We start from the raw sequence: 22417 nt of genomic DNA on the forward strand, positions 1-22417 counted from the left end.
AATATTCGGTGGCATCTGTGAAAATGGTATTTGGAGGAGGAGGTACAACTACGAGGTATACCACAGATATAAACATATATTCGGTGGTAAAGACATAGTATCTCTTATAAGAATAGGAAGACTAAGATGGGCAGGACATCTAGCAAGATCACAGCATAACAACCCTCCTAGAAGAATCCTTATGTCACAACCTGTAGAAACAGGGGTAGGCCAAAACTTAGATGGAAGGATGGTGTAGATGAGGATGGGAGAAAAATAGGCGCAGCAAACTGGCAACGGTTGGCAATGGATAGGACTGACTGGCGTAATAGACTTGGGAAGGTCGAGGCTCTTTCATAGGGCTGTAGCACCATTGATGATGATGATGTATTCTTGAATAAAGGAAGTAGAAAGCGAGGAGAGAAACTGCGAACAGTGTTGCAGGGTCTTGGTTGAAAACTTCAATAAATAACAAAAGTTACTTATTGGCAAATGACATGATTCAGTGATGATACTGTCAACCTGATCTCCATTTGTTATTTGTTTACATTCTTTTTCAACAAACAGTTTGTAGTTGAAAGAGGTTAAAAGTTGAAAAAATTAGTCTAACTAAACTCAAAGAACGAAATAGTTGACAGAAAATTGTTGCATGAAATGTTACTTCTTGCTTACTCAAATAATAGTATAACTATAAAATTATAGAATTATACACGCAAAATTATAGTATAATTTTACATGCCACTGAAATTACTCCCACTTCTCCTCAAATTCGGTAATAATCCACAAACTTTAAAATTAATCACTGACAACTATTTTGTTCTCTGACTATAGGATTTTGCCTTATTACATATCTCTTTCCAGTTTCACTTCATATGGTAGTTACTTTAAGAGCAAAAAACATAATTTGAATATTAGAAAATTTAATTTAGTTAGCCCACAGATTCATTAATTTGCTGAAGAGTAAATTAACTGGTGCCATATTGGTTTGTTCAGGATGTCTATCTGGTTTTATTTATTAAACTTTATGTTTTATTCTTCCAGTTCCCATTCTTACACACCCAAATTATTTCAAAAATAAATCTGTTTTAATTTTATTCCTTTTTTTCTGGCTCTCGAATTCCACCTTTTTTGTTTCTTGTCTCTTAGCCGGTGCTCTATTATATTCTTCTTCATTTCTCCCTTCCTATTCGATACTTTATTTCAAATTGTATGCTAACTTCGAGTATGTTTCCTTTACAAAGCTGAGTTCTTCTTTTTGTGTTTCTTCTGCTTGTTTTCAAGCATTGACTATCATCATATTAACAAGCTAATGAAATGTTTCTCGGTCAGCAGCTATATGAAACAATTCCTTGACTGTTCGACCTGTCCATTGTCTAATGTTACGCAGTCAGGACAGTTTTTTTTTTCGAACCCAGTGTTTTCCTTTGGTTTTGCCCTAAATGATTAACCGGAGTAAGTGTTATTTAGGTCCTCTCATTATATGAACGAAGTATTGCACCTTTTTATGATGTTGATCAATTCTCGCTCTTTATGCATGGTCTCCAATACCTGTTTGTTGGATATGTGTCCTGTCTGTGGTATTCTGACCATGTGACGGTAACACCATTACTCAAAAGCTTCTAATATGTTGGGATTCTTCATTTGTTTTTTAACCGAGTGAGTGGTGCATTATGTATTGTTACTCCCCTAGGGAATGATATTTCTCTCGCAAATTAAGAGAATTTTTTTTCAAATTTTCATACTTACAGCATTTTCGGTTTTAGTGAGCCACACCTACTTATTGCCACCTTCTCTTAACATTTCTACTCCCTGTAATTCAAGAATAAAGAGGAACTTTTTAATATACATACCTATTTCGCATATGTTACATTCCAATCGAGATTTTCTCGGTTTATTTCTATGACGCCTACGATTTTTAATAACTTTTGATTGCTCTACTGTTGCCTCTTGGCCACTATTATTGTTGTCCTCTTCCTTAATAGGCACATCTGGTATAACAGTGTCTTCTATTTTGATAATTTCTTCCACAATGGTAAATTCTCTCTTTAATTCTTGACCACCTGGGATATATTCTTCATATAATGGTAGAGGATTGTAGTATGTTGTGGATTCATCAGCAAATTCATAATTATAATTTAACTCTACCTCACACTCATTTAAATGTACTGGAGCTGTACTGGTCATTTTAATATTTACCTTTATATAATAAAAAATAGATTAAATCAAGACATGTTATAAAATGTACATCAAATTACAAATTCATAGACTGACTAAATAAGTAATTTTATTATAAAAATACACTGGTCGTCTATTAGTATTTGCTGATAGTAGTAGATTATGGCAGAAATGTGCTGTGTTAGATGATAAATAACATGCTGATATCTGATAACACCGACCACAGAACAGACAAACAACGGACGGAAACGACTGATATTTTAATTTAACTGAAAATGATAAACGATAACAAAAAATTTAAAATTTTAAACTTTTAGGTTAGGGTTAGGTGTGGTTAGGTTTTGTCTTCTTTTTTTAGTATATCCATCAGTATCAGTGTAACCAACCTCCAAGCAAACTTTTTCCCTGAACTTTTATGGGCATCATAAGTATCCCAGAAGTTAGCTACAGATATAAGGAAATGAAGGCATGACAGTGTTGCCATGTGTTCTTAGAATAAATCGGAGAAGAGCAAATCTGTATTAATATGGAAAGCATTCGAGAGTTATCAAGTATTCTATGAGAATACGGTAACGTTATAAATAACATGTAAAGTATACAGTAAAATAGCGTTACCGTATTCTCCTAGGGTTACTTGATAACTCTCTATTAATAATGATCTATCTCCCTTTTATGAAAAAATTCCCTCCCGTGTTTACAAAATTGGTTTGACATACAGTGCAGACGTTTGAGTTAGAATAAATTAATTTTCTCGAGAATGGGCAATTTTGGAGAGAAATTCCAAAACAGGTTGATTTTTATTTTTAAATTACATTTTTTTGGAATATATCATACTAGTGACGTCGTCCATCTGGGCGTGATAACATAATCGATGATTTTTTTAAATGAGAGTGGGGGTTGTGTGATGGCTCATTTGAGAGGTTATTTAATTATTTATTCGTTATAAACATTAACATAGTTATTTATACAGGGTGACCAAAAAAATCATTGAATTAAATTAATTGAAGCAAAAAGAAGAATATAATAAATTGAATTAATTCAAAATACATTCTACTGCTACTGTTCCAGTTCTTTGAGCATTGTTTTTTTTACGAAGGGTAGGTCGCTAGCCTTGCTCTTCAACCCTCCTCCTTTACCCGGGCTTGGGACCGGCAGTGATGGTGACTTCTGAGCTACTCGATTCACCCAGCATCACCACTCCAGGCGGATGGAATAACGATGACGACCTAGCAAGAAAACGGAAAAAACGAATGTGGAAAAAAAACCTGAAGAGAAATATTCTACGATTCGCATGCTGGAACACTACATCGTGGAACGCTAAAGACCAAGAAATTATATTAGAAGTAGAAAAGCACAAAATAGACATATGTACAGTCTCAGAGACAAAGAAAAAGGGTAAATAAACGAAGCATGGGAAAAAATAAAAAATCATATAACTAGTAGTGCAAAAGAAGCCATTGGAGAAAGAACAATTGACTTAAACGGCGGCAGAAACCAAAAACCATGGTTCACACAGGAAGTCAAAGATTTAGCAAAAGAGAAGAAAGATGCATACGTAAGATATATTAACAATAGGACCCCAGAAGAGTATCAAAGATATAAATCAGAAAGAAATAGAACAACTAACAGAATCAAAGATCTAAAACAAATATATTGGGAAAAATTCTCAAATGACATGGAACATGATTTACGAGGAGGTCAAAGGAAGGTATGGAACATGTTGAGGAACAGGAAGAAGCCGGTTACCGAAGAATTACAAATTAACGCAATAAAACCAGAAGAATGGGTAACTCATTTCGAGAATCTATACAAAGACGATAACGACGATAATAATGAAGTACAAAGAAATGACCTACAAAACATTCACCAAGAAGAAACAGAGAATGACAACATCACCCAAGAAGAAGTAAACGAAGCAATCAAAAGATCAAAAAATAGAAAATCACCAGGTCCGGATAATATACCAAATGAATTAATTAAATACGGAGGTACAAAAATAATAGAAGAGATAACAACATTATTCCAAAAAATTGTAAACAACATGACAGTACCAGAGGAATGGAGATAGAGTATAATACCCATCTACAAGAAAGGCGTAAAGACAGATCCTACGAACTACCGAGGAATTCTTCTTCTTCTTCAAGTGCCGTCTCCTAATCGGAGGTTGGATATCATCATCACTATCTTTACTCTATCCACCGCTGCTCTAAAGAGTTCTATAGAACTGCATCTAAACCAGTCCCTTAAATTCTTTAACCATGACACTCTCCTTCTTCCTATACTCCCTTCCGCCTCTTATCTTTCCCTGTATTATCAGTCTTAGCATTTCATATCGCGGTCCCCTCATTACGTGTCCCAGATATTGTAACTTTCTTATTTTTATTGTGTTTATTATTTCGCATTCTTTACCCATTTCTCGCAGTACTTCCGTGTTCGTTTTCCTCTGTGTCCATGCTATTCTAAGCATTCTTCTGTAACACCACATTTCAAATGACTGTAGCTTATTTATGTGTTCTTGCTTTAATGTCCAGCTTTCAAGTCCATATTGTAGTATCGAGAACACGTAGCATCTCAAAGCTCTTGCTCTCAGTTCTAAGCTAAGGTCTTTGTTGCAGAGAACTGTTTTCATTTTTACAAACGCATTTCTTGCTATTTCTATCCTGGTCCTTATTTCTGTTGGTTGATCATTTTTCTCTGAAATCCAGGTTCCTAGGTATTTGTATTTATCAACCCTTTCTATCGGTACATTTCCCAAATGTATGCTTGTTTGTATGTTTGTTTTCTTAGTTATTATCAAGTTATTATCATTATCTCACCGAGGAATTACACTACTCAATTCTACATCAAAACTATTGACAAAAATTCTATCCCAAAAAATATATAAGAAAGCCGGTGTATCGGAAGAACAACAGGGTTTTCGCCCAAACAGATCTACAATAGACGCTATTTTCATAATGCGACAATTAGTTGAGAAATCAATAGAATTCGACAAGCCCATGTTCACATGCTTTGTAGATCTGAAACAAGCATTCGATAGAGTACGATTAAAGGACGTGCTCAGTATCCTTGAAAAGAAAAACATAGGTCAGAGGCATAGAAACATAATCAAAGAGCTCAATAGATCCAACAAAACACGAATTAAAACCACACACGGGCTCACGGAAGAAATCAAAATCAATGCAGGCATTAGACAAGGGGACAGCCTCAGTCCATGCCTATTTAATTTAATAATGGATGAAGTTATAGGTAGTGTTAACATAATGAATCAGGGATACAAAATGGGTAACCGAACCATGAGAATACTTTGCTACGCAGATGATGCAATCTTAATAACCGAAAACGAAGATGACTTACAACGCCTACTACAAAAATTCAAAATAACCGCCGAAAAGTATAACCTGACACTATCCAAAGAGAAAACCCAATCGATGGTAATATCCAGGAACCCAATTAGGTGTAAGTTAGTAGTGGACGACCATATAATCGAACAGGTAATGGATTGCAGATACTTAGGTGTGGAAATATCTAGCGACAGGCATCTGTGGCAAGAATCAAAACAGCAGGCAATGAAAGCAACGAGAATATCTGGTTTCCTGAGGGATATAATCTGGCGGAATAAATATATGAGCACCGAAAGCAAAGTCCGCATTTATAAGACATGTGTTAGACCCGTACTGACATACGCAGCTGAGACAAGGGCCGAGACAACAAAGATCAAACAGATAATGAGAACAACAGAGATGAAAACCCTAAGATCCATAAGAGGTATCACACTCAGAGATAGAGTACGAAACGAAGACACATTGAGAGAGCTAGGCGTTCAGGACGTAGTGAGATGGACAAGAGCGCGACGACGCATGTGGAGGGACCACGTAGATCGGATGGACCCTGAACGTATGGCGCATTGGGCGAAAACACAGAAGCCCAACACCAAGCGACCCATAGGAAGACCCAAAAAACGATGGTACGAGAGTTGGAGCTCCGGATCGCAGCAAAGACTGTAACAGAAGAAACAGGACATAGTCCTATTACAAGAAGAAGAAGACATTCTACTGCTGTCAGAAAACAGAAAAAAATGTTTATTTGACAAACTTTGTTTTTCGCCTTAAATGAAATGATCAAACTGGTAAGAGGCAGGATGGCAGCTGTAACATTGAATTTAAGCCAAAAACAATATTTATTTGTCAAATAAACATTATTTTCTGTTTTCTGACAGCAGGAAAATGTATTTTAAATTAAATAAATTACATACATTCTTCTTTTGTCTTAATTAATTAAAAAAAAATGTGTGTACTTTGTACGCACGTAAGAATAAGATATACTTCTATTACATATTATGTGATTTTAACGAAATTGATATAATGTACTTTAAACAGTTTTTTTATATTCTATTTAAATATTAAACTAATTTTAATACTTACTACTTTCCAAAAATTTTTATTAAGACAATACCAAAAATTTTAAAAAAAATAAAAGAATAAAACGCAATAAGATTGGTAGAACTTTTGTTGGTAATCAAATTAAGCACGTAAATCAAATTATTACATACCTATACTAGCTAAATAAATCTACGCCAAAAAATCATAATTTAAAAATAAAAATCGGACCTAATTTCGGATTTCTCTCTAAAATCCCCATTCTTGAGAAAATAAATTTATTCCAACCTAATCCAAATGTATAATTACAATATGATTATAATAAAAACTACTTACCAAATTAGAATGAGTCCTTGTCCAAAATAGTCCAAAAGTCCAAAAATATATATGAAAACTATTTAAAAAGGCAGTATAAGTAATAATAAGTATTAACTAACTTTTGTTTGTTGTTTCTTTTCACACAATTTTCGAAACGCAACAACCATAAATAATCAAACCACAGCTTTGTCACAGCCGACATATTGAATAATTTTTGACATGTCATTTGAACATCCAATCAGAACAAAGTTATAATGCGCATGCGCCGGGATCGTAGGTTTTAACATATAAAAATTCACCCTCATATCGAGCGTAAAGAAGTATAACTTCAAAAAAATTTGAACGCCTTGTAGGTATAATTAATTCTTCATCATCATCATCAGTAGCTCGACAACCCTTTTTGGACGCCTTGTCTTGTAGGTATAAACAATTCTTAATCATCATCATCATCATCATCATCAGTAGCTCGACAACCCTTTTTTCCGCCATTCTGTTCTATTCCTTGCCCTTGCTTTATTCTTCCTGTTGATAATATCCGCAGTGTTTTCAGATCTTGTTCAATTTGTTCCATGTATCTAAGTTTGGGTCTTCCCTTTGACCTTCTCCCCAGGCAACCAAGTGACGTCATATAACGTCGAGGAAACGTCACTTTTGGTTGAAGATATACACGTGTTTGAACATTACGTCATGTAGACGTCTTTTGTAGGTGATTTTAAATACGTAAGATTAATGACGTTAAAATACTTCTAAAAAACGTTCTCATTTCAGACAGCTTAAGTCTGACGTAACAAATGAGCTTAAAGCTTGTTTGTATTGACTCAAAACAATTTCGTTATAAATGTTCATAAGAAATTTCTTATTTATTGTTTACGTGGTTTGTGTCTTGTGTGATAAAATAAGACTTTTCATTTAGATATTTAGTTGAAGAAACGTGTTAATTAAGAGATTTTTATTCGTTTTTGCTCAGTGAGTTAGTTTAATTCAGTGATTCTTCTGGACAACTATTTGAGGTTATGTTTATTTTCTATTAACGAACTCTTAGAATGAACTAAATACAATAATATATGTGTTATCGAGTTCAATTAAATTAATGTTTAGCCTTCTAAGATTGCTTCAGCAGTCTATAAGATTTAGCTATGAGATGGCAAAGAGAAATGACGCTCATGTACCTATTACTGTATACAGGTATCCCCAACAATGAGTTGTTCCTGATTCTTTTTGGACTGCGTTAAATTAAGATATTAAGTATGCTGAATAATTTGTTAATAAATTATTTATTAGTTTATACGTTGTTTCAGTTTTGACACAGTAAGTAGATAGAGGTATATATAAATAGTGAAAATTCTATATGCGAGGGCTGGTACTATCATGCAGAATCATTGTTAGATTGCTTCTAGTGCACAAGCGATCTTAAACAAGTGGTAGTATATCGTCGACACATGGGACGTAGGTTTATAGGTTTCATGTTACCTATTTTTTATACTATTTTGAAACATCTGAAACAGGTCACTTTTTGAAAGTATTAAAGACGTGATTTTACCGATGTATAAAAGTCGTCATCTTTTTGACGTTTGAAAATCGTCACAATCTCGACGTGAAAAAAACGTAGGTACGATGACGTTTTAAAATCGTCACAATTATGACGTCAAATCGATGAGACAAATACACGTGATTTTCAACGTCAGAAATACGTAATAGAAACACGTCAATGGGTAATTTTTATGACGTGTTATCCACGTTATAAAAATGTTGTTTGGTTGCCTGGGTCCCTACTGGTGTCTGCGTCATTATATGTTTTGGTGTTTCAGTCTCCAACATCCGTTCCACATGGCCCATCCAGCGCAGACGTCCGATCTTTGTGGATATTATGACGTCGGCGGGTTCGTTGTATGCTGAAAAATTATATCGTCCGCGCCATACGTCATTTTCTTTCACCCCCTTGTATACCTATGTGTCTAACGCCCGGTTTCATAATCAAAGTTCACTTTAAGTTGACATTTACCCATATGAATTGCATTGATAGAGGTACCAACAAGTCCACTTTAACTGATTATGAAACCGAGCGTTATGATTTTTCGTTCAAACGTATCTAATAGGTTCTCATCGCTTTTCTGCAGTGTCCATGTCTCTGATCCATACATAAGGACCGGTTTCATCAGAGTTTTGAATATTTTGCATTTGATTTTTCTCGTGATGTTGTTAGATCTTAGATGTATAAATAATTCTGTCAACGTTTATATTACTGAATAGAGAATTAAATAACCTTTCAAATGAGCTATCAGATGACTCATACTCTTATTTTAAAAAATATCGATTACGTCATCACGCCCATATAAATGACGTCACTAGTATGATATATATGCCAAAAAATCATAATTTAATAAAAATGTAAATCAACCTGTTTTTGGGATTTCTCTCCAAAATTGCCCATTCTCGAGAAAATTAGTTTATTCCAACCTAAACGTCCTCACTGTACATAGGATGTGTATATTTTCAAAATAAAATTTATTAAAGATAAATGAGCGTACATAACAAAGTATAAAGTAAAAACATAAATCTTTTAACATAATTTTAGAAATACGTCAAAGTATTAATAATTTTAAATTATAGGAAATTACCTACAGTATCGGCTAAAATATCAATAATTCATCATCGTGCTATCATGTTATCTTTAACAAAAACCAACTTCGTACCACTTTTCATCAATATTTCGACCTTTAAGAGCGTAGGAGCAAATATTTTACGACTATCCCTACTTTTTCTTCCTTTACCTTTTCACGGCAAATTACGTGTAGTAAAATTAACTTGGAAATGGCTTTTGAATGTTCTTGGATAACCGGTACTTGTATAATCGCTTAAATTAATAATTCAGTTAATTAATATGATTATGTTTTCACTAACTATGTATTCAGTGATTACAATAATTTATAGACTATACAATAAAAACTAATAATCAAGAAAAGAGAAAAAGTGATTTTATTAATGTTGTTCTGAAGCTATTTCCTTGTGGTTTGTAATCAACTATTCTAAATTGGAAATAAGCCACAATTTAACTAAAAAAATGGTTTTATTACCGTATCGACGTCTACATCGGATGTCGTTGGCAAAATATTAATAAATTAAACAAAAATGTTGTTGCTTAGTAAAATTTTATTGTTGTGATTTTATTAATAATATATTGTTACTGTGGAACGCTTGGATAAATTTTGAACATCTTTAACAACAAAATACTTGGATCACAGAATATATCCAGGTGTATTCTCTGCTTGGATCTTCCATAATTAATAATAAACAATCAATAACTTTTTATTAATTTCACCTCTTAAATCAATTATTTATCAAATACGCTATCAATATTATTTAATAAACAACTCAAAATATTCCTGAAGTCGTGTCAAATATTTGGTAGCCTTGTTTGTCACTGTATTGTCACCATATTCTGTTCGACAACGCACTTTATGACAAAGATAGCGAATATTCGATTTGGAAAATATGACCACAAAAATGGTGTTCATTTTTTTCAAATCCTGAAAAACTAAATAAATATTTTTGAAAAATTTAAACGCAGAATGAAAGACTACTACCGAGGGTCGAAAGTCCCTTAGAATAAATAAAAAATTTCTTTTGAATGAGATATTTGAAATTAAAAATCGCACTAACCTGTATTTTTTTCACCCCTGTAACTTATTAAAATAAACATAGAAGTTTTCAGGAACTTTCGGCCCTCGGTAATAATGAAGTCTTTCATTCTGCGTTTAAATTTTTCAAAAATATTTATTATTTTTTTCATGCTTTGAAAAAAAATGAATACATCTAAAAAGCATTGGAGACGAAATTTTGCGCCTATCCCCTTAATCTTAGCGCTCCTTCATGAATAAAAATTAAAAGTACATTTCAAAAATATGTCACCCATTCGCTTCCAAGCGTGCTCGAGATGTTGATGACCAAATGTCAATATTACGATCCAGTACCGTCTACGCAATTTTAGAGCTTAGTTGGTCTATAGACCTTTAATATAGTGCTTACCCATAAGCCATTTATTTGTTCGGGACACTTATTTGAATGTTGAAAATATATGAATAAAGTGAATTATTTTGGGTGACTTATTTTTTGTTCGTTTTATTAAAAAAATTATCAAAATTTATCAATGTTTCAAAGGAGTCGTTTTTGAATCACAATGAAATTCTATTCAGTTTTTATGCTTATTGAAATTCAGTTTTTCTAAAATCTGTCAAAGGCAAAAATCTAGTACAGTAGACTCTCTCTCTATAACGAGAACTGGAATGGCGTACTAATTACCTCGTTGTATCAGACCACAATAATATTGTGCATACCACCACTACTGAAATGTTTTGATGCCTCTTACATAGTTTATTAGGTGTCGATGGTCGACTTCAACAATGAAACTTGGCCATCGAAAATTGTAAATTTCCTACAATATTCAATATTGGTCGATAGATAAATAGGAAGAAAGAAGTTTATTACAGGCGGTGGAATTTATTACAGCACTGGTCTCGGTAAGCACACAGATGTTGGACATTCCTGTATACAGGCAGTTGGGGTAATTATTTATAGCCATCACCACGCCAAAAACAGATAAAGAAACATATTATTCGATTTATGCCCGTATTCATAGTCGAGACTCAAGTCAGCGTCGATGCTCAAGTCATACCTTGAACAAATTCTTATACAAATTTGTATACAAATTTTTTCAAGGTCGACCTTGAGCATCGATTCTGACTTGAGTCTCGACTATGAATACGGGCCTTAATTTTTCCTCGTTATAACCAAATATGCCTCGCTATAGAGGTGTTTTAGTTCAATAGGAATTTCATGGGAGATCTAGTGTACCTCGTTATTAGCGAAACCTGGTAATACCCGTGTTCGTTATAGAGAGAGTCTACTGTATATGGTCAAATAAATATGCAGTAGAAAAAATTGAGTGGAGTAAATGGCTATTGATTGGATCCCCGTCACATGGAAACAGGCAAAATCACTGTTACAAATATTAACTTTTAAGTCCTTTAAAGCCTCTACCTAACAAATATATTTCTGTTGAATCTGACCTACTAGCACTTGGTTTGACTACTTTAACTTTATCATAAAATTGGGCAATATCATTTTCTAGCTGTTTTGTTTCCCCACATTGCCACAATTTAACTAAAAATGATGCATTTTTAACAGATATCTCTAGAGCAAATCTTAACACACTATAACACAATTTTAACATATTTTCATTGTCCATATATCGTATACCAGTAGCACTAGGGGCCATATCTGACACAACTGCATCCACTGTCCTCTTATTTAAAAATTCTAATATTTTCTTCTGTGTTTCTGTACTTGTAAAATCCATATTACCAAAAATATGTACACCCTAAAACCATAAAAAATCGGTAGTAAATAAACCAGTATTATGCTTTTAAACGAATAAGACATTTTTATTCAATTATTTTACAGACAACCAAACTTATACAGTAAAACCTCTGTTAACCGAAACCTTTTTAACCAAAATATCGTTTAACCAAAATGACTGACAGTTTCAATAATTTCGTCAATAAAAAGTAAATTTTTATCTCATGATGAAAGCAATTTGATGTTACTTTGTCAACATCGTCAACATTGCTTTTATAAAACTAAAGAACTCAATTAAATATATACAACACATTATGAAATCACCTCATAGTATTTTTAATACCAACTTTGACCAAGAATACTATGTAATTTGATGTAAGGAAAAATACAAAAAAAAATGTCATTTTTAAGCGAAATTCTTGTTATCCGAAACGACCTACCCCCCAATTATTTCAGTTAACAGAGGTTTTACTGTAGTCATAGTCATACTTTATTGATCCTTTAAGACAAGACATTAAAAATGCATTGTATAGGATACGTCACTACAAAATTCAGTATAAAAAATATTAATGTGTATTCGCGGTGTGAAAGTACTTGGAGGGGATACGAGAAACGATCGTGCGTGAATAGCGGAGAAATATTGCAACTTTCTTAAATAATTCATATTGTCAATTGAAATTGTCAAATTGATGTATATTTCATACCTACTGTCATTGAAGAAGAAAAATTATATATTGCTCAACAATACCTACTGATATGATATGCAATTATTATATAAAGTTAAATTTAATTAATTGTATTTTGCTTGCAGTACTGCATTTTAATAACTAATTTTATTTACTACATACAATTGTTTACGTTTTAATAACATAACCTACCTAAATCTTATTTTTTCTTCTTATTATTTTTTTGGACTATGGCCTTGACAATTATCCAGTAATCAGGACTAATATAATTGGCCAATATAATTAAAAGTGCGAAAAATGTTGCTGAGCGTAGAAACCAGGTGTTGCTTTGCCGAACTTGCACTGTCCCAATTGATTGTAATATACTCACAGTGTAACAAAACTCACAAAACATAAAATATATAAAATAACATTATTACAAGTGAAATATAAAGCTACTGCAGTTTGTTCTCAAGATATTCATTTATAGAATAATATGCTTTTTCTAAGAGTAAATCTTTAACATTTTTTTTAAATTCCGTTGAAAGCGGTATAGTCCAAGCAATGAAGCTTAAAATAGGACAAAACCTCGCAATTTTTACAGAATTAATAGATTTGCTTGAAAATTTGAGAATAAGTAGTGGATAGTCCAAGGATCAAAATCTATATGATGCCGAAAGGCGCTTTTACCATGGGGGTGGTTGCCACCCCATCTGGGGGTGGAAATTTTTTATTATATTTTGACCACAAAAGTTGGTAAAAACATTCATTCTAAGCAAAAAACGTTCGTGATAAAATTAATAGTTTTCGATTTATTCGCTATCGAAAGTTAGTTTTATATCGAAAAAATCAATGTTTTTAATCAGTTTTCTGCTAATAACTCCAAAAGTTTTCGTTTTATCAAAACAACTTTACTTAACAAAAATGTAGCTTTTGAAAAAATAAACAAAACCGTTTTTTTTTTAATTTTCTTTAAGACCAATAGTAATCGAGCTATACTTTATTATATGTTAGCTCTTCTTCGTCAAATGCTAAATATTGTAGTTTCAAAGTCAAAACACGGGAAAACTATGTATTTTTCGAGGATAACTTGTTGAAACTAATTTAAAGTATTTAAAAACATCTATCTCCAGAAATAGAAAAAAAGTCTTTAGCTCAAAAATTAAGGGACTTATAATGAAAAGAATGTCAGTCCCTTTTTTTTCAGCGAAAAAGTGATCGGAAGCAACCGCCCTAATCACCACCCTATTTAAAATTAGTCATTGACCTTATTTGGTCTTCTTTATTTATGTATTATTAATAGGTTCTAGAAATTTGACCGGCCTAGAATGATTGGTTTTTAAAAAAATGGAGTTAAAAGCGAATAACGAATTTTTGTTGTTTGGAAAAAAATGGCTTTTTCTTCAGAATAGAAAGATTAGCATCAGAGACACGAACAAATGTTTAGTAATGAAATTGTAGCTTATTCAATTCCCAAGAGCCTGGTTTGCAAAAAATTTTTCTACGGCAAAAATTCAGTGAACTATTAACAATTAAAACTTGTAATAACATGCAAAAACATCTTTATCAACCTTTTCAAAGTCACCTCTTTTTGCGACTGAGGATTTTTAAAAGATTTAATAATAATACGCTTATAGATCTTGTAAAAACCTACAAAATTCTTTTTTACCAAACTTTCTAAGATAAAAAATAAAAAAAGTTACGGTTAAAAAATCAATATATTTTTTTGAAAAAAAAAAGGAGAAATCCAATTGGAAGCATAATAATGTAAGTTAGCAGTGGTGGATTTAGAGGGGGGCTGGAGGTGCTGTAGCACCGGGCCCCCAGGTTGAAGGGGCCCCCAGAAGACCTACACATTTGTCTAAAATTACGTATTTGGCATTCTGACGCGCCGTCGTACTTACCCTACCAAACTCCTCTTATTTATTGTAAAAATTACTTTGAAATTATTGTTGTATTGACAATTTCATATAATCTTTTTTCTGAGAGAAAAGGAAAGGAACACCTGATAACCACTCTTTTATGACATGACATAAATGGCAACAGATTAGCAGGTATACTTTTACATCTCCTTTTCGGAAATCTTACAATACAATGCTTTTAAATCGCTCTGAAAGTTAAAGGTGTTTGACAAAAATAGATGTCTTTCAATGGGTGCCATAAAGTTAAGAAATGAAATATAAAATATACCTACTTTACCCTTTAAGCTTAACAACAAGTAAAGCTTTTGTTTACAACCAAGTAAAGTACCTGAAGAACGTCAAAGACGACAATTAGTAATTCATACCTACTTGTGTTGGCGTTAGCTTTTAGTCATTTATCATTAGATTGTGACTCGTGAGTTGATGCTGGTGAATTTTATTTATTCGCTTCGGATTAATTTTTAGTTCTAGTGTTTGTGAGTGCTAATTAATATTGTTTAAATACATTACGTTTATATGCTTGTAACTACCTGTAATGTCACTTAAGCAGCATAAAAGCAGAGCCGCTAAGCGAAAGGTTAGTTTATTTACTTAATTTATATTAGCGCAACTTTTAGCCTAATCAATAAAAAAACATAATTTAATTACGAACAGTTTTTGTCCTTTTTTTAAAACAAAGTTTGGGCAAAATAAAAAGATATTTTTGAAAAAGGATACGCTTCAGATGACGGCACAATTATTTCAACAAGGAAAAGCAGGTAAATTTTTCTTATAAATTGGTTTTTTAAACTTTAGTCTAAATTAATGATTACATAGAGGTTTTTACAATTTTTCTTTAAAAACATAATGGGACAACCTTTAATTTGAGACTTTGTAAGTTCGTTTTCATGCGTAATTTATTTAAATAATTAACAATAAACACTGAATAATTGGTTTTTAAAAATAGGGTAATAGTCGCAGAAAAAAGCTTTTACAGCCTTGCAAGTTGCAATAAGCACGAAAAGTTGTCTTATGTTTTACATGTATTGAAATTTTATTTGATTGTTATATTTAAAGAATAAAAGGATTAAGTAAATTTAATGTTTTTGTTGTGACTCATTGTAACATTGTATGATTTAATAAAAATATATGCTTCAAAACAATCGATCAAAAAGCAGTAAATTTGCATCGGGGTTCGAATCTGTCTATGCAATTTTAATTTTTTTCAGGCAAAAGAAGAAAAACTTATCAGAGTTCAAAAGTTACCGAAATTGACCATGTTTTTTAAGAACCAAGGAGAAAACAACGCCAAACCTCTGTTAATTACGCACGATGACAAGGAAATAAATGATTCAATTGATGTTGCATCAACAAGCAAACCCCATTTGACAGAAAAAGATGAGTTGAATGAAAATTCTAACAATGATTCTCATTTGGCAGCGTCCACATCCTCTGGGATTTTAGTTTCTAATGATGTATCAAAGGTTTGTTCGTAGTACGATCCAAACGATCAGCAACCGTTGCCAACCATCAGACGCATGCGCAGTTACCAGTTAGCGCTGCGCAGTTACCAGTTAGAGATCGTAGACTACGAACACGCATGCGTCTGATAGTTGGAAACGGTTGCTGATCGTTCTACGAACAGACCTTGTGGCCAACAACTCTAACAGATGCATTTCGATCAAGTTGTGTAGAAAAAGGCTCAGAATATTTTCAAAACAATGATGGCGTGTATCCAGCTTCCAAGCGTAACTTCAAAACATAAAATAGAAGTCTTTCCGGTAAATTATTTCAAAAAAGAATAAGCAATGGAGTCATAAAAGCATTTGTTGAAAATAAACAAAGAAAAAAAGCGTTACCTTGTCTTAGCCTTGTATCTTCTGCATAATTTTTAATGTACTGAAGTTTATATTGTTTTAATTTTTAAAGTGCCTTGTCAAAAAAGAGTTGGGTAGGGCCCTCTACAAGACTTAGCACCGGGCCCACTAATGAATAAATCCGCCCCTGTAAGTTAGGGGTGTTTTTAGTAATTGGCCTTATTCATTCTTCTTTATTTATATATTATTAATAGATTCTAGAAGTTTGAGTGGCTTAAAATGATTAGTTTTTAAAAAACTAGAGTTAAAAGCGAATAACGAATTTTTGTAGTTTGGTAAAAAAATGCCATTTTCTTCAGAATAGAAAGAATAGCATCAGAGATACGAAAAAATGTTTAAATATGAAATTGTAGGTTATTTAATTCCCAAGAACTTGGTTTGAAAAAAAATTTTCTACGGCAAAAATTGAGTGAATCGTAAATGAGTACAATTGGTAAAACATTGATTTTTTTGATATAAAACTAACACTTTCGATAGCGAATAAATCGAAAACTGTTAATTTTATCAAAAAAATGTATGGAACATTTTTTGCTTAGAATCAACGTTTTTATCAAGTTTTGCGGCCAAAATATAATAAAAAATTTCCACCCCGAGATGGGGTGGCAACCACCCCTTTGGTAAAAGCACCTTTCGGCATCATATAGATTTTGATCCTTGGACTATCCACTACTTATTCTCAAATTTTCAAGCAAATCGATTCATTCTGTAAAAATTGCGAGATGAAAAGCTTCGGTTCCTTGACTAGTATTTCTTTTACTGTTTTTGGCAAATGATTGTATAAAGTTAGTCCCATAAATCTGAAACAATTTTAAAATTTCGATGCTCTGTGTTTGTGGACTAAGGTATGAATTTACTGAATATGTATTGATTTCCTCTTTTACATAAAGTAAACATTCATAGATGTATAGGCAGTAGAAAGTTAAAATTTGATTTTTAATAAAAATTGGTTTATGTTTGTTGATAATTCAAACTAAAAATTTTACGTATAATTTTTTTGGGTAGTGAACACTTTGTTACTATTTACAAGCCTATAATAAACATTCATTAACTAATGCCGAAATGGCTAGTGTGTTTTTAATTCTAGATATAGCATAAAAAGCTTTATTCAATTTCATGATTAATTATTTATATGGGAAATAAGCCACAATTAAAATGAAAAAAATAATTTTATTAACGTTTCGACGCCCAAATCGGGTGCCGTTGTCAAAATACAAAATATTACTAAAATAAACTAAAGTGTTGTTGCTAAGCAAAAAAAAATTCTTCTAATAATTTATTTAATCTCACTCATTTATATTGGCAATTCAGACATATATTATACATTTTAAAGTAGAAGACTTTAAAATGATATTGCCAATATTTTATGAGTTGCGTTCCTGGGACGACTTACTGAAAGATAGTTCATTCGATTACATGAAATTAACCCCAACTCAAGAATATCCGTCATAAAAAATTATAGCATGTGATATGTCTTTAAAAAGACAACCAAATGCAACGACAGTAAAATTCTCGCGTTAGAGACTTCATAGTAAATCACAAGGGAAAACCAGGAAAAACCTGTGATACTATCCCGACATCGTAAGTATTTGGTCTTACATTAATTTACTCTCAAAAAGTAATACCAAATTCTGACTTGTAACATGTTTAAATTATAAATATTATTAATAATACTAGATATATAAGTAATACTAAAATATAAAATATGTACTAGCTCGATATTATTGACTTACTAATCTTGGTATTTTCTTTCTATTGACTTCCTCTTTCAGTATGGGTAACCACATCCTACTGCATTCTACCGAGGAATTTGCGACACAATTGGTTTCATTTAGCATAATTAGAGCCGCTTCTTTGATTTTTCTCTTTTTACTATCTGATTCTTTCAGGACTATACTTGAATCTCTCCACTGAACTCTATGTTCATTATCCCATGCGTGTTGACATATTTGAGATCTCTCAAATTCTCTATTTTTAATATAAGATTGATGTTCACTTATTCTAACGTCTAATGGTCTTGATGTCTCACCTAAATAAAATTGTTCGCATTCACATTTATAAATAAGGAATTGTCAAGATTGGATCGAATGGAACAGAACAACTTAGAACGGGATCCTACAACATTCACCAGAAATAATACGAGGAAAATATCAATACCATATATAAAAGGACTATCCGAGAAACTTAAAACAATAGGAAATAAATTCAACATTTCAACAACATTCAAAACAACAAACACATTGAGATCTATTCTATCTAAAACTAAACCTAACAATGATCAAGAAAGAACAAAAAAAATTGCATTTATAAAATACCTTGTGAATGCGAACAATTTTATTTAGGTGAGACATCAAGACCATTAGACGTTAGAATAAGTGAACATCAATCTTATATTAAAAATAGAGAATTTGAGAGATCTCAAATATGTCAACACGCATGGGATAATGAACATAGAGTTCAGTGGAGAGATTCAAGTATAGTCCTGAAAGAATCAGATAGTAAAAAGAGAAAAATCAAAGAAGCGGCTCTAATTATGCTAAATGAAACCAATTGTGTCGCAAATTCCTCGGTAGAATGCAGTAGGATGTGGTTACCCATACTGAAAGAGGAAGTCAATAGAAAGAAAATACCAAGATTAGTAAGTCAATAATATCGAGCTAGTACATATTTTATATTTTAGTATTACTTATATATCTAGTATTATTAATAATATTTATAATTTAAACATGTTACAAGTCAGAATTTGGTATTACTTTTTGAGAGTAAATTAATGTAAGACCAAATACTTACGATGTCGGGATAGTATCACAGGTTTTTCCTGGTTTTCCCTTGTGATTTACTATGAAGTCTCTAACGCGAGAATTTTACTGTCGTTGCATTTGGTTGTCTTTTTAAAGACATATCACATGCTATAATTTTTTATGACGGATATTCTTGAGTTGGGGTTAATTTCATGTAATCGAATGAACTATCTTTCAGTAAGTCGTCCCAGGAACGCAACTCATAAAATATTGGCAATATCATTTTAAAGTCTTCTACTTTAAAATGTATAATATATGTCTGAATTGCCAATATAAATGAGTGAGATTAAATAAATTATTAGAAGAATTTTTTTTGCTTAGCAACAACACTTTAGTTTATTTTAGTAATATTTTGTATTTTGACAACGGCACCCGATTTGGGCGTCGAAACGTTAATAAAATTATTTTTTTCATTTTAATTGTGGCTTATTTCCCATATAAATAATTAATCATAAAAATGCCACAAGGAAATAGCTTCAGAACAACATTCAATTTCATGTTCACTGAATTCACTTGCTCTGATCATTTGAGATTACAATCAATGAACACATGCAAAAACTTTGTAGAGTGAGTAATAAACTATGTATAGGCAGGGCCGCTGAGAGGGATGAGCCGGCTCTGGTAACAAGTGAGGAGCGGGCCTCCGCAAAAAGAGAAGAGCGAAAAAAATTGTTTAATTTTTATAAGAAATAATAACAAATTTATATACCTATAAGAAATAATATTTAAGAAATAATTTTTATAATAAATCAATAAATAATAAAAAACATTTTAAATATAAATTTTATTAAATTTTAATTATATTTATAATAGGGGAAATTTTTATAATACATACTTTTTGAGTTTTCTGATTGGCAAAGATGTCTATAATTTTCGAAAAATTGCTCGATTTTACTAAATTATTATCAATGTACAAAGTTGCTAGGCCAGTTATCCTATTCTATTTCATTGTAGATCTCATAGCATTTTTAACGCAAGAAAGACAACTAAATGATCTTTCCTCTTCAGCAGGTTAAATTGCAAGATATTTCGTCAGGTTTCAAATTGTCAGTCACGTCACTCAGGCAAATCATCAAAAAATCTGGCAATCTTCTTGCACTGTTTTTAGAATAAAACAATAAAATTTATTTCAAATGGTCGCCGCTGCCCCGGGCGCTGGTAAAATGTACCGTCTGTACCCCCCTCTCGGCAGGCCTGTGTATAGGATAAAGAAATAAACTATGTATGCTTCTTATAATTTTGTTTTCTTTTAAAGAAAAACCGTTTTAATTTTTTTTTACAAATGCTTGTATTTTGATACCCTAGGAATGTACCTGGATATAAATGTATTCTTACTAATGTTAAGTTCTTATGTTGCCATTAGTTATACAAAAATCATACAGCAATAAAATTTACTATTGTGGGCATAAGCCACAATTTAAGTTTGAAATTAAATTTATTTGATGTTTCAATTTCGACTTGTTATACAAATACAGGAGAAAAAATCAGTAAATCTGGTTTGCTCATACTTACATCTATAGGATAAATATTTTGTTTATCAATGGCTAGTACTACACCAGTTGGTAACTCCTTGTTACTTCCATTTGAGTTAACTGTGTGTACTAAAACTTGAGACCACGAACCTGGAGCTGCACCAACGTCAAGAACCACATGCCCCGGTTTTAAGATATCATACTTATCATTTATTTCTAGTAGTTTAAAGGCGCTGCGACATCTATAATTCATTAGTTTAGCTTTTTCCACATAAGGATCTGATAGTTGTCTTGAGAGCCACTGTTGTGAACTGGTGTTTTTTGTCTTAGATTTAAGAGCATTGGTAGTTACTTTCCGTTGTAAGCAACTGCAGAGAGAAAATTTTCTAAGGAAAATAGTGGTATTCATACCTAAAATGTATTTTGTTGATATTTTAATAAATGGTCGACTAAAAATGTTAAATGTGTGCGAAATGAAAAAATAAAGACACAAAAATCTAATCCAGTTTGATTGCTTTGAATCACTCTTCACTCTTTAAAATTAAAATAAAACCAATTTGAAAATATTCAAAATAAAAAGTTTAAAGTTGTTTGTTATTGACATTGAGGTTTGAGGTTGCAGGTTGCACTCTTCACTCTTCTTCTATTTTTAAGTCACATTTTATTTTATATCACCTTACGCAAACCTTACAAAAATGAATATATTTTTAAATTATTGAAACAAAAACTTAATAAAAATATTTTGAATTAGGGAATCCAACGATCTGTCAAACTATTCCAATATGTCTGGCGATTGGCATGCAATACATTGAAGGCATATGATAGTATAGTGTTATTTTAGTATTTTAAAGTAATTTTCGTATTTTATGTCCATGTAAGTATTGCTAAATACTTCTGTGACATAGTAACAAATATTGCTTACGTCAATAAACTTTAATAAGTAGTTAAAAAGGTTTAACTAAGTGATTTGGAAGATTGAAGAAAGCTAGGTTAACAAATTTTATGTTTTATAAGTTTAATAAAAAATAATATTGAGCATCCCTAAAATAGATTTTAGGTAAAATCATCGGGGTAATATATATTTTATTATTTTAGGTAATTAGTAATACCACATTGTATCTTAAATTTGAAATTTTAATTTAAATAAAGTATCCAATAAAATCGCTTGTGTGCAGTGTTGCCAGAGAAATTTTTGTAAATGCGCCGGAATGACTGGAATAGTGACACAAAGTACTAAACCAACACATTTTGTACAAAAACTTAAAAAAACGTCGTTTAATATTATTTGAAGCAAATTTCTTATGTCACAAAATTTTAGGTTTTTTACTTTAGGAGACTTTAGTATCAAAAGTTTGGTTGTTAATTGTATCAAATTGGTACAATTTTAACAACTCTGGCAACGCTGAATTGCCTGCCATACGTCCTGTCATTAAAAATCACGTGGTTTGGATTGCCTAATTGGACTTCATTAAATTGCGGGGTCCGAGAAGTTAGCTACAGA

The 22417-nt window shown here is 31.9% G+C and overlaps 2 protein-coding genes across 3 annotated transcripts in view; both read right to left on the minus strand.

Moving 5' to 3' along the window:
* LOC114326451 (zinc finger protein 91-like) overlaps positions 1 to 2544 on the minus strand; it is a 49500-nt gene extending 46956 nt beyond the window's left edge. The window contains exon 1 of one of the 2 annotated variants that reach the window (XM_028274830.2): positions 1830 to 2531. In XM_028274830.2, the coding sequence (XP_028130631.2) occupies positions 1830 to 2163 (334 nt within the window). In that variant the 5' untranslated portion in view covers positions 2164 to 2531. Of the gene's footprint in view, positions 1 to 1829 lie in introns of both variants that reach the window. The other variant, XM_028274826.2, reaches the window with a different exon arrangement.
* Positions 2545 to 9980: 7436 nt separating this feature from the next.
* On the minus strand, positions 9981 to 21953 carry LOC114326450 (rRNA methyltransferase 2, mitochondrial). Its single transcript, XM_028274824.2, has 2 exons — positions 20957 to 21953; positions 9981 to 12225 (listed from the first exon to the last, which is right to left on the minus strand). The coding sequence occupies exons 1-2, from the start codon at positions 21323 to 21325 to the stop codon at positions 11857 to 11859; spliced, it is 738 nt and encodes a 245-aa protein (XP_028130625.1). The 5' UTR covers positions 21326 to 21953; the 3' UTR covers positions 9981 to 11856.
* Between the last annotated feature and the right edge of the window lie 464 nt (positions 21954 to 22417).

The sequence above is a fragment of the Diabrotica virgifera genome, chromosome 7 (assembly GCF_917563875.1).
Source record: "Diabrotica virgifera virgifera chromosome 7, PGI_DIABVI_V3a".
NCBI classification, from domain to species: Eukaryota; Metazoa; Arthropoda; class Insecta; order Coleoptera; family Chrysomelidae; genus Diabrotica; species Diabrotica virgifera.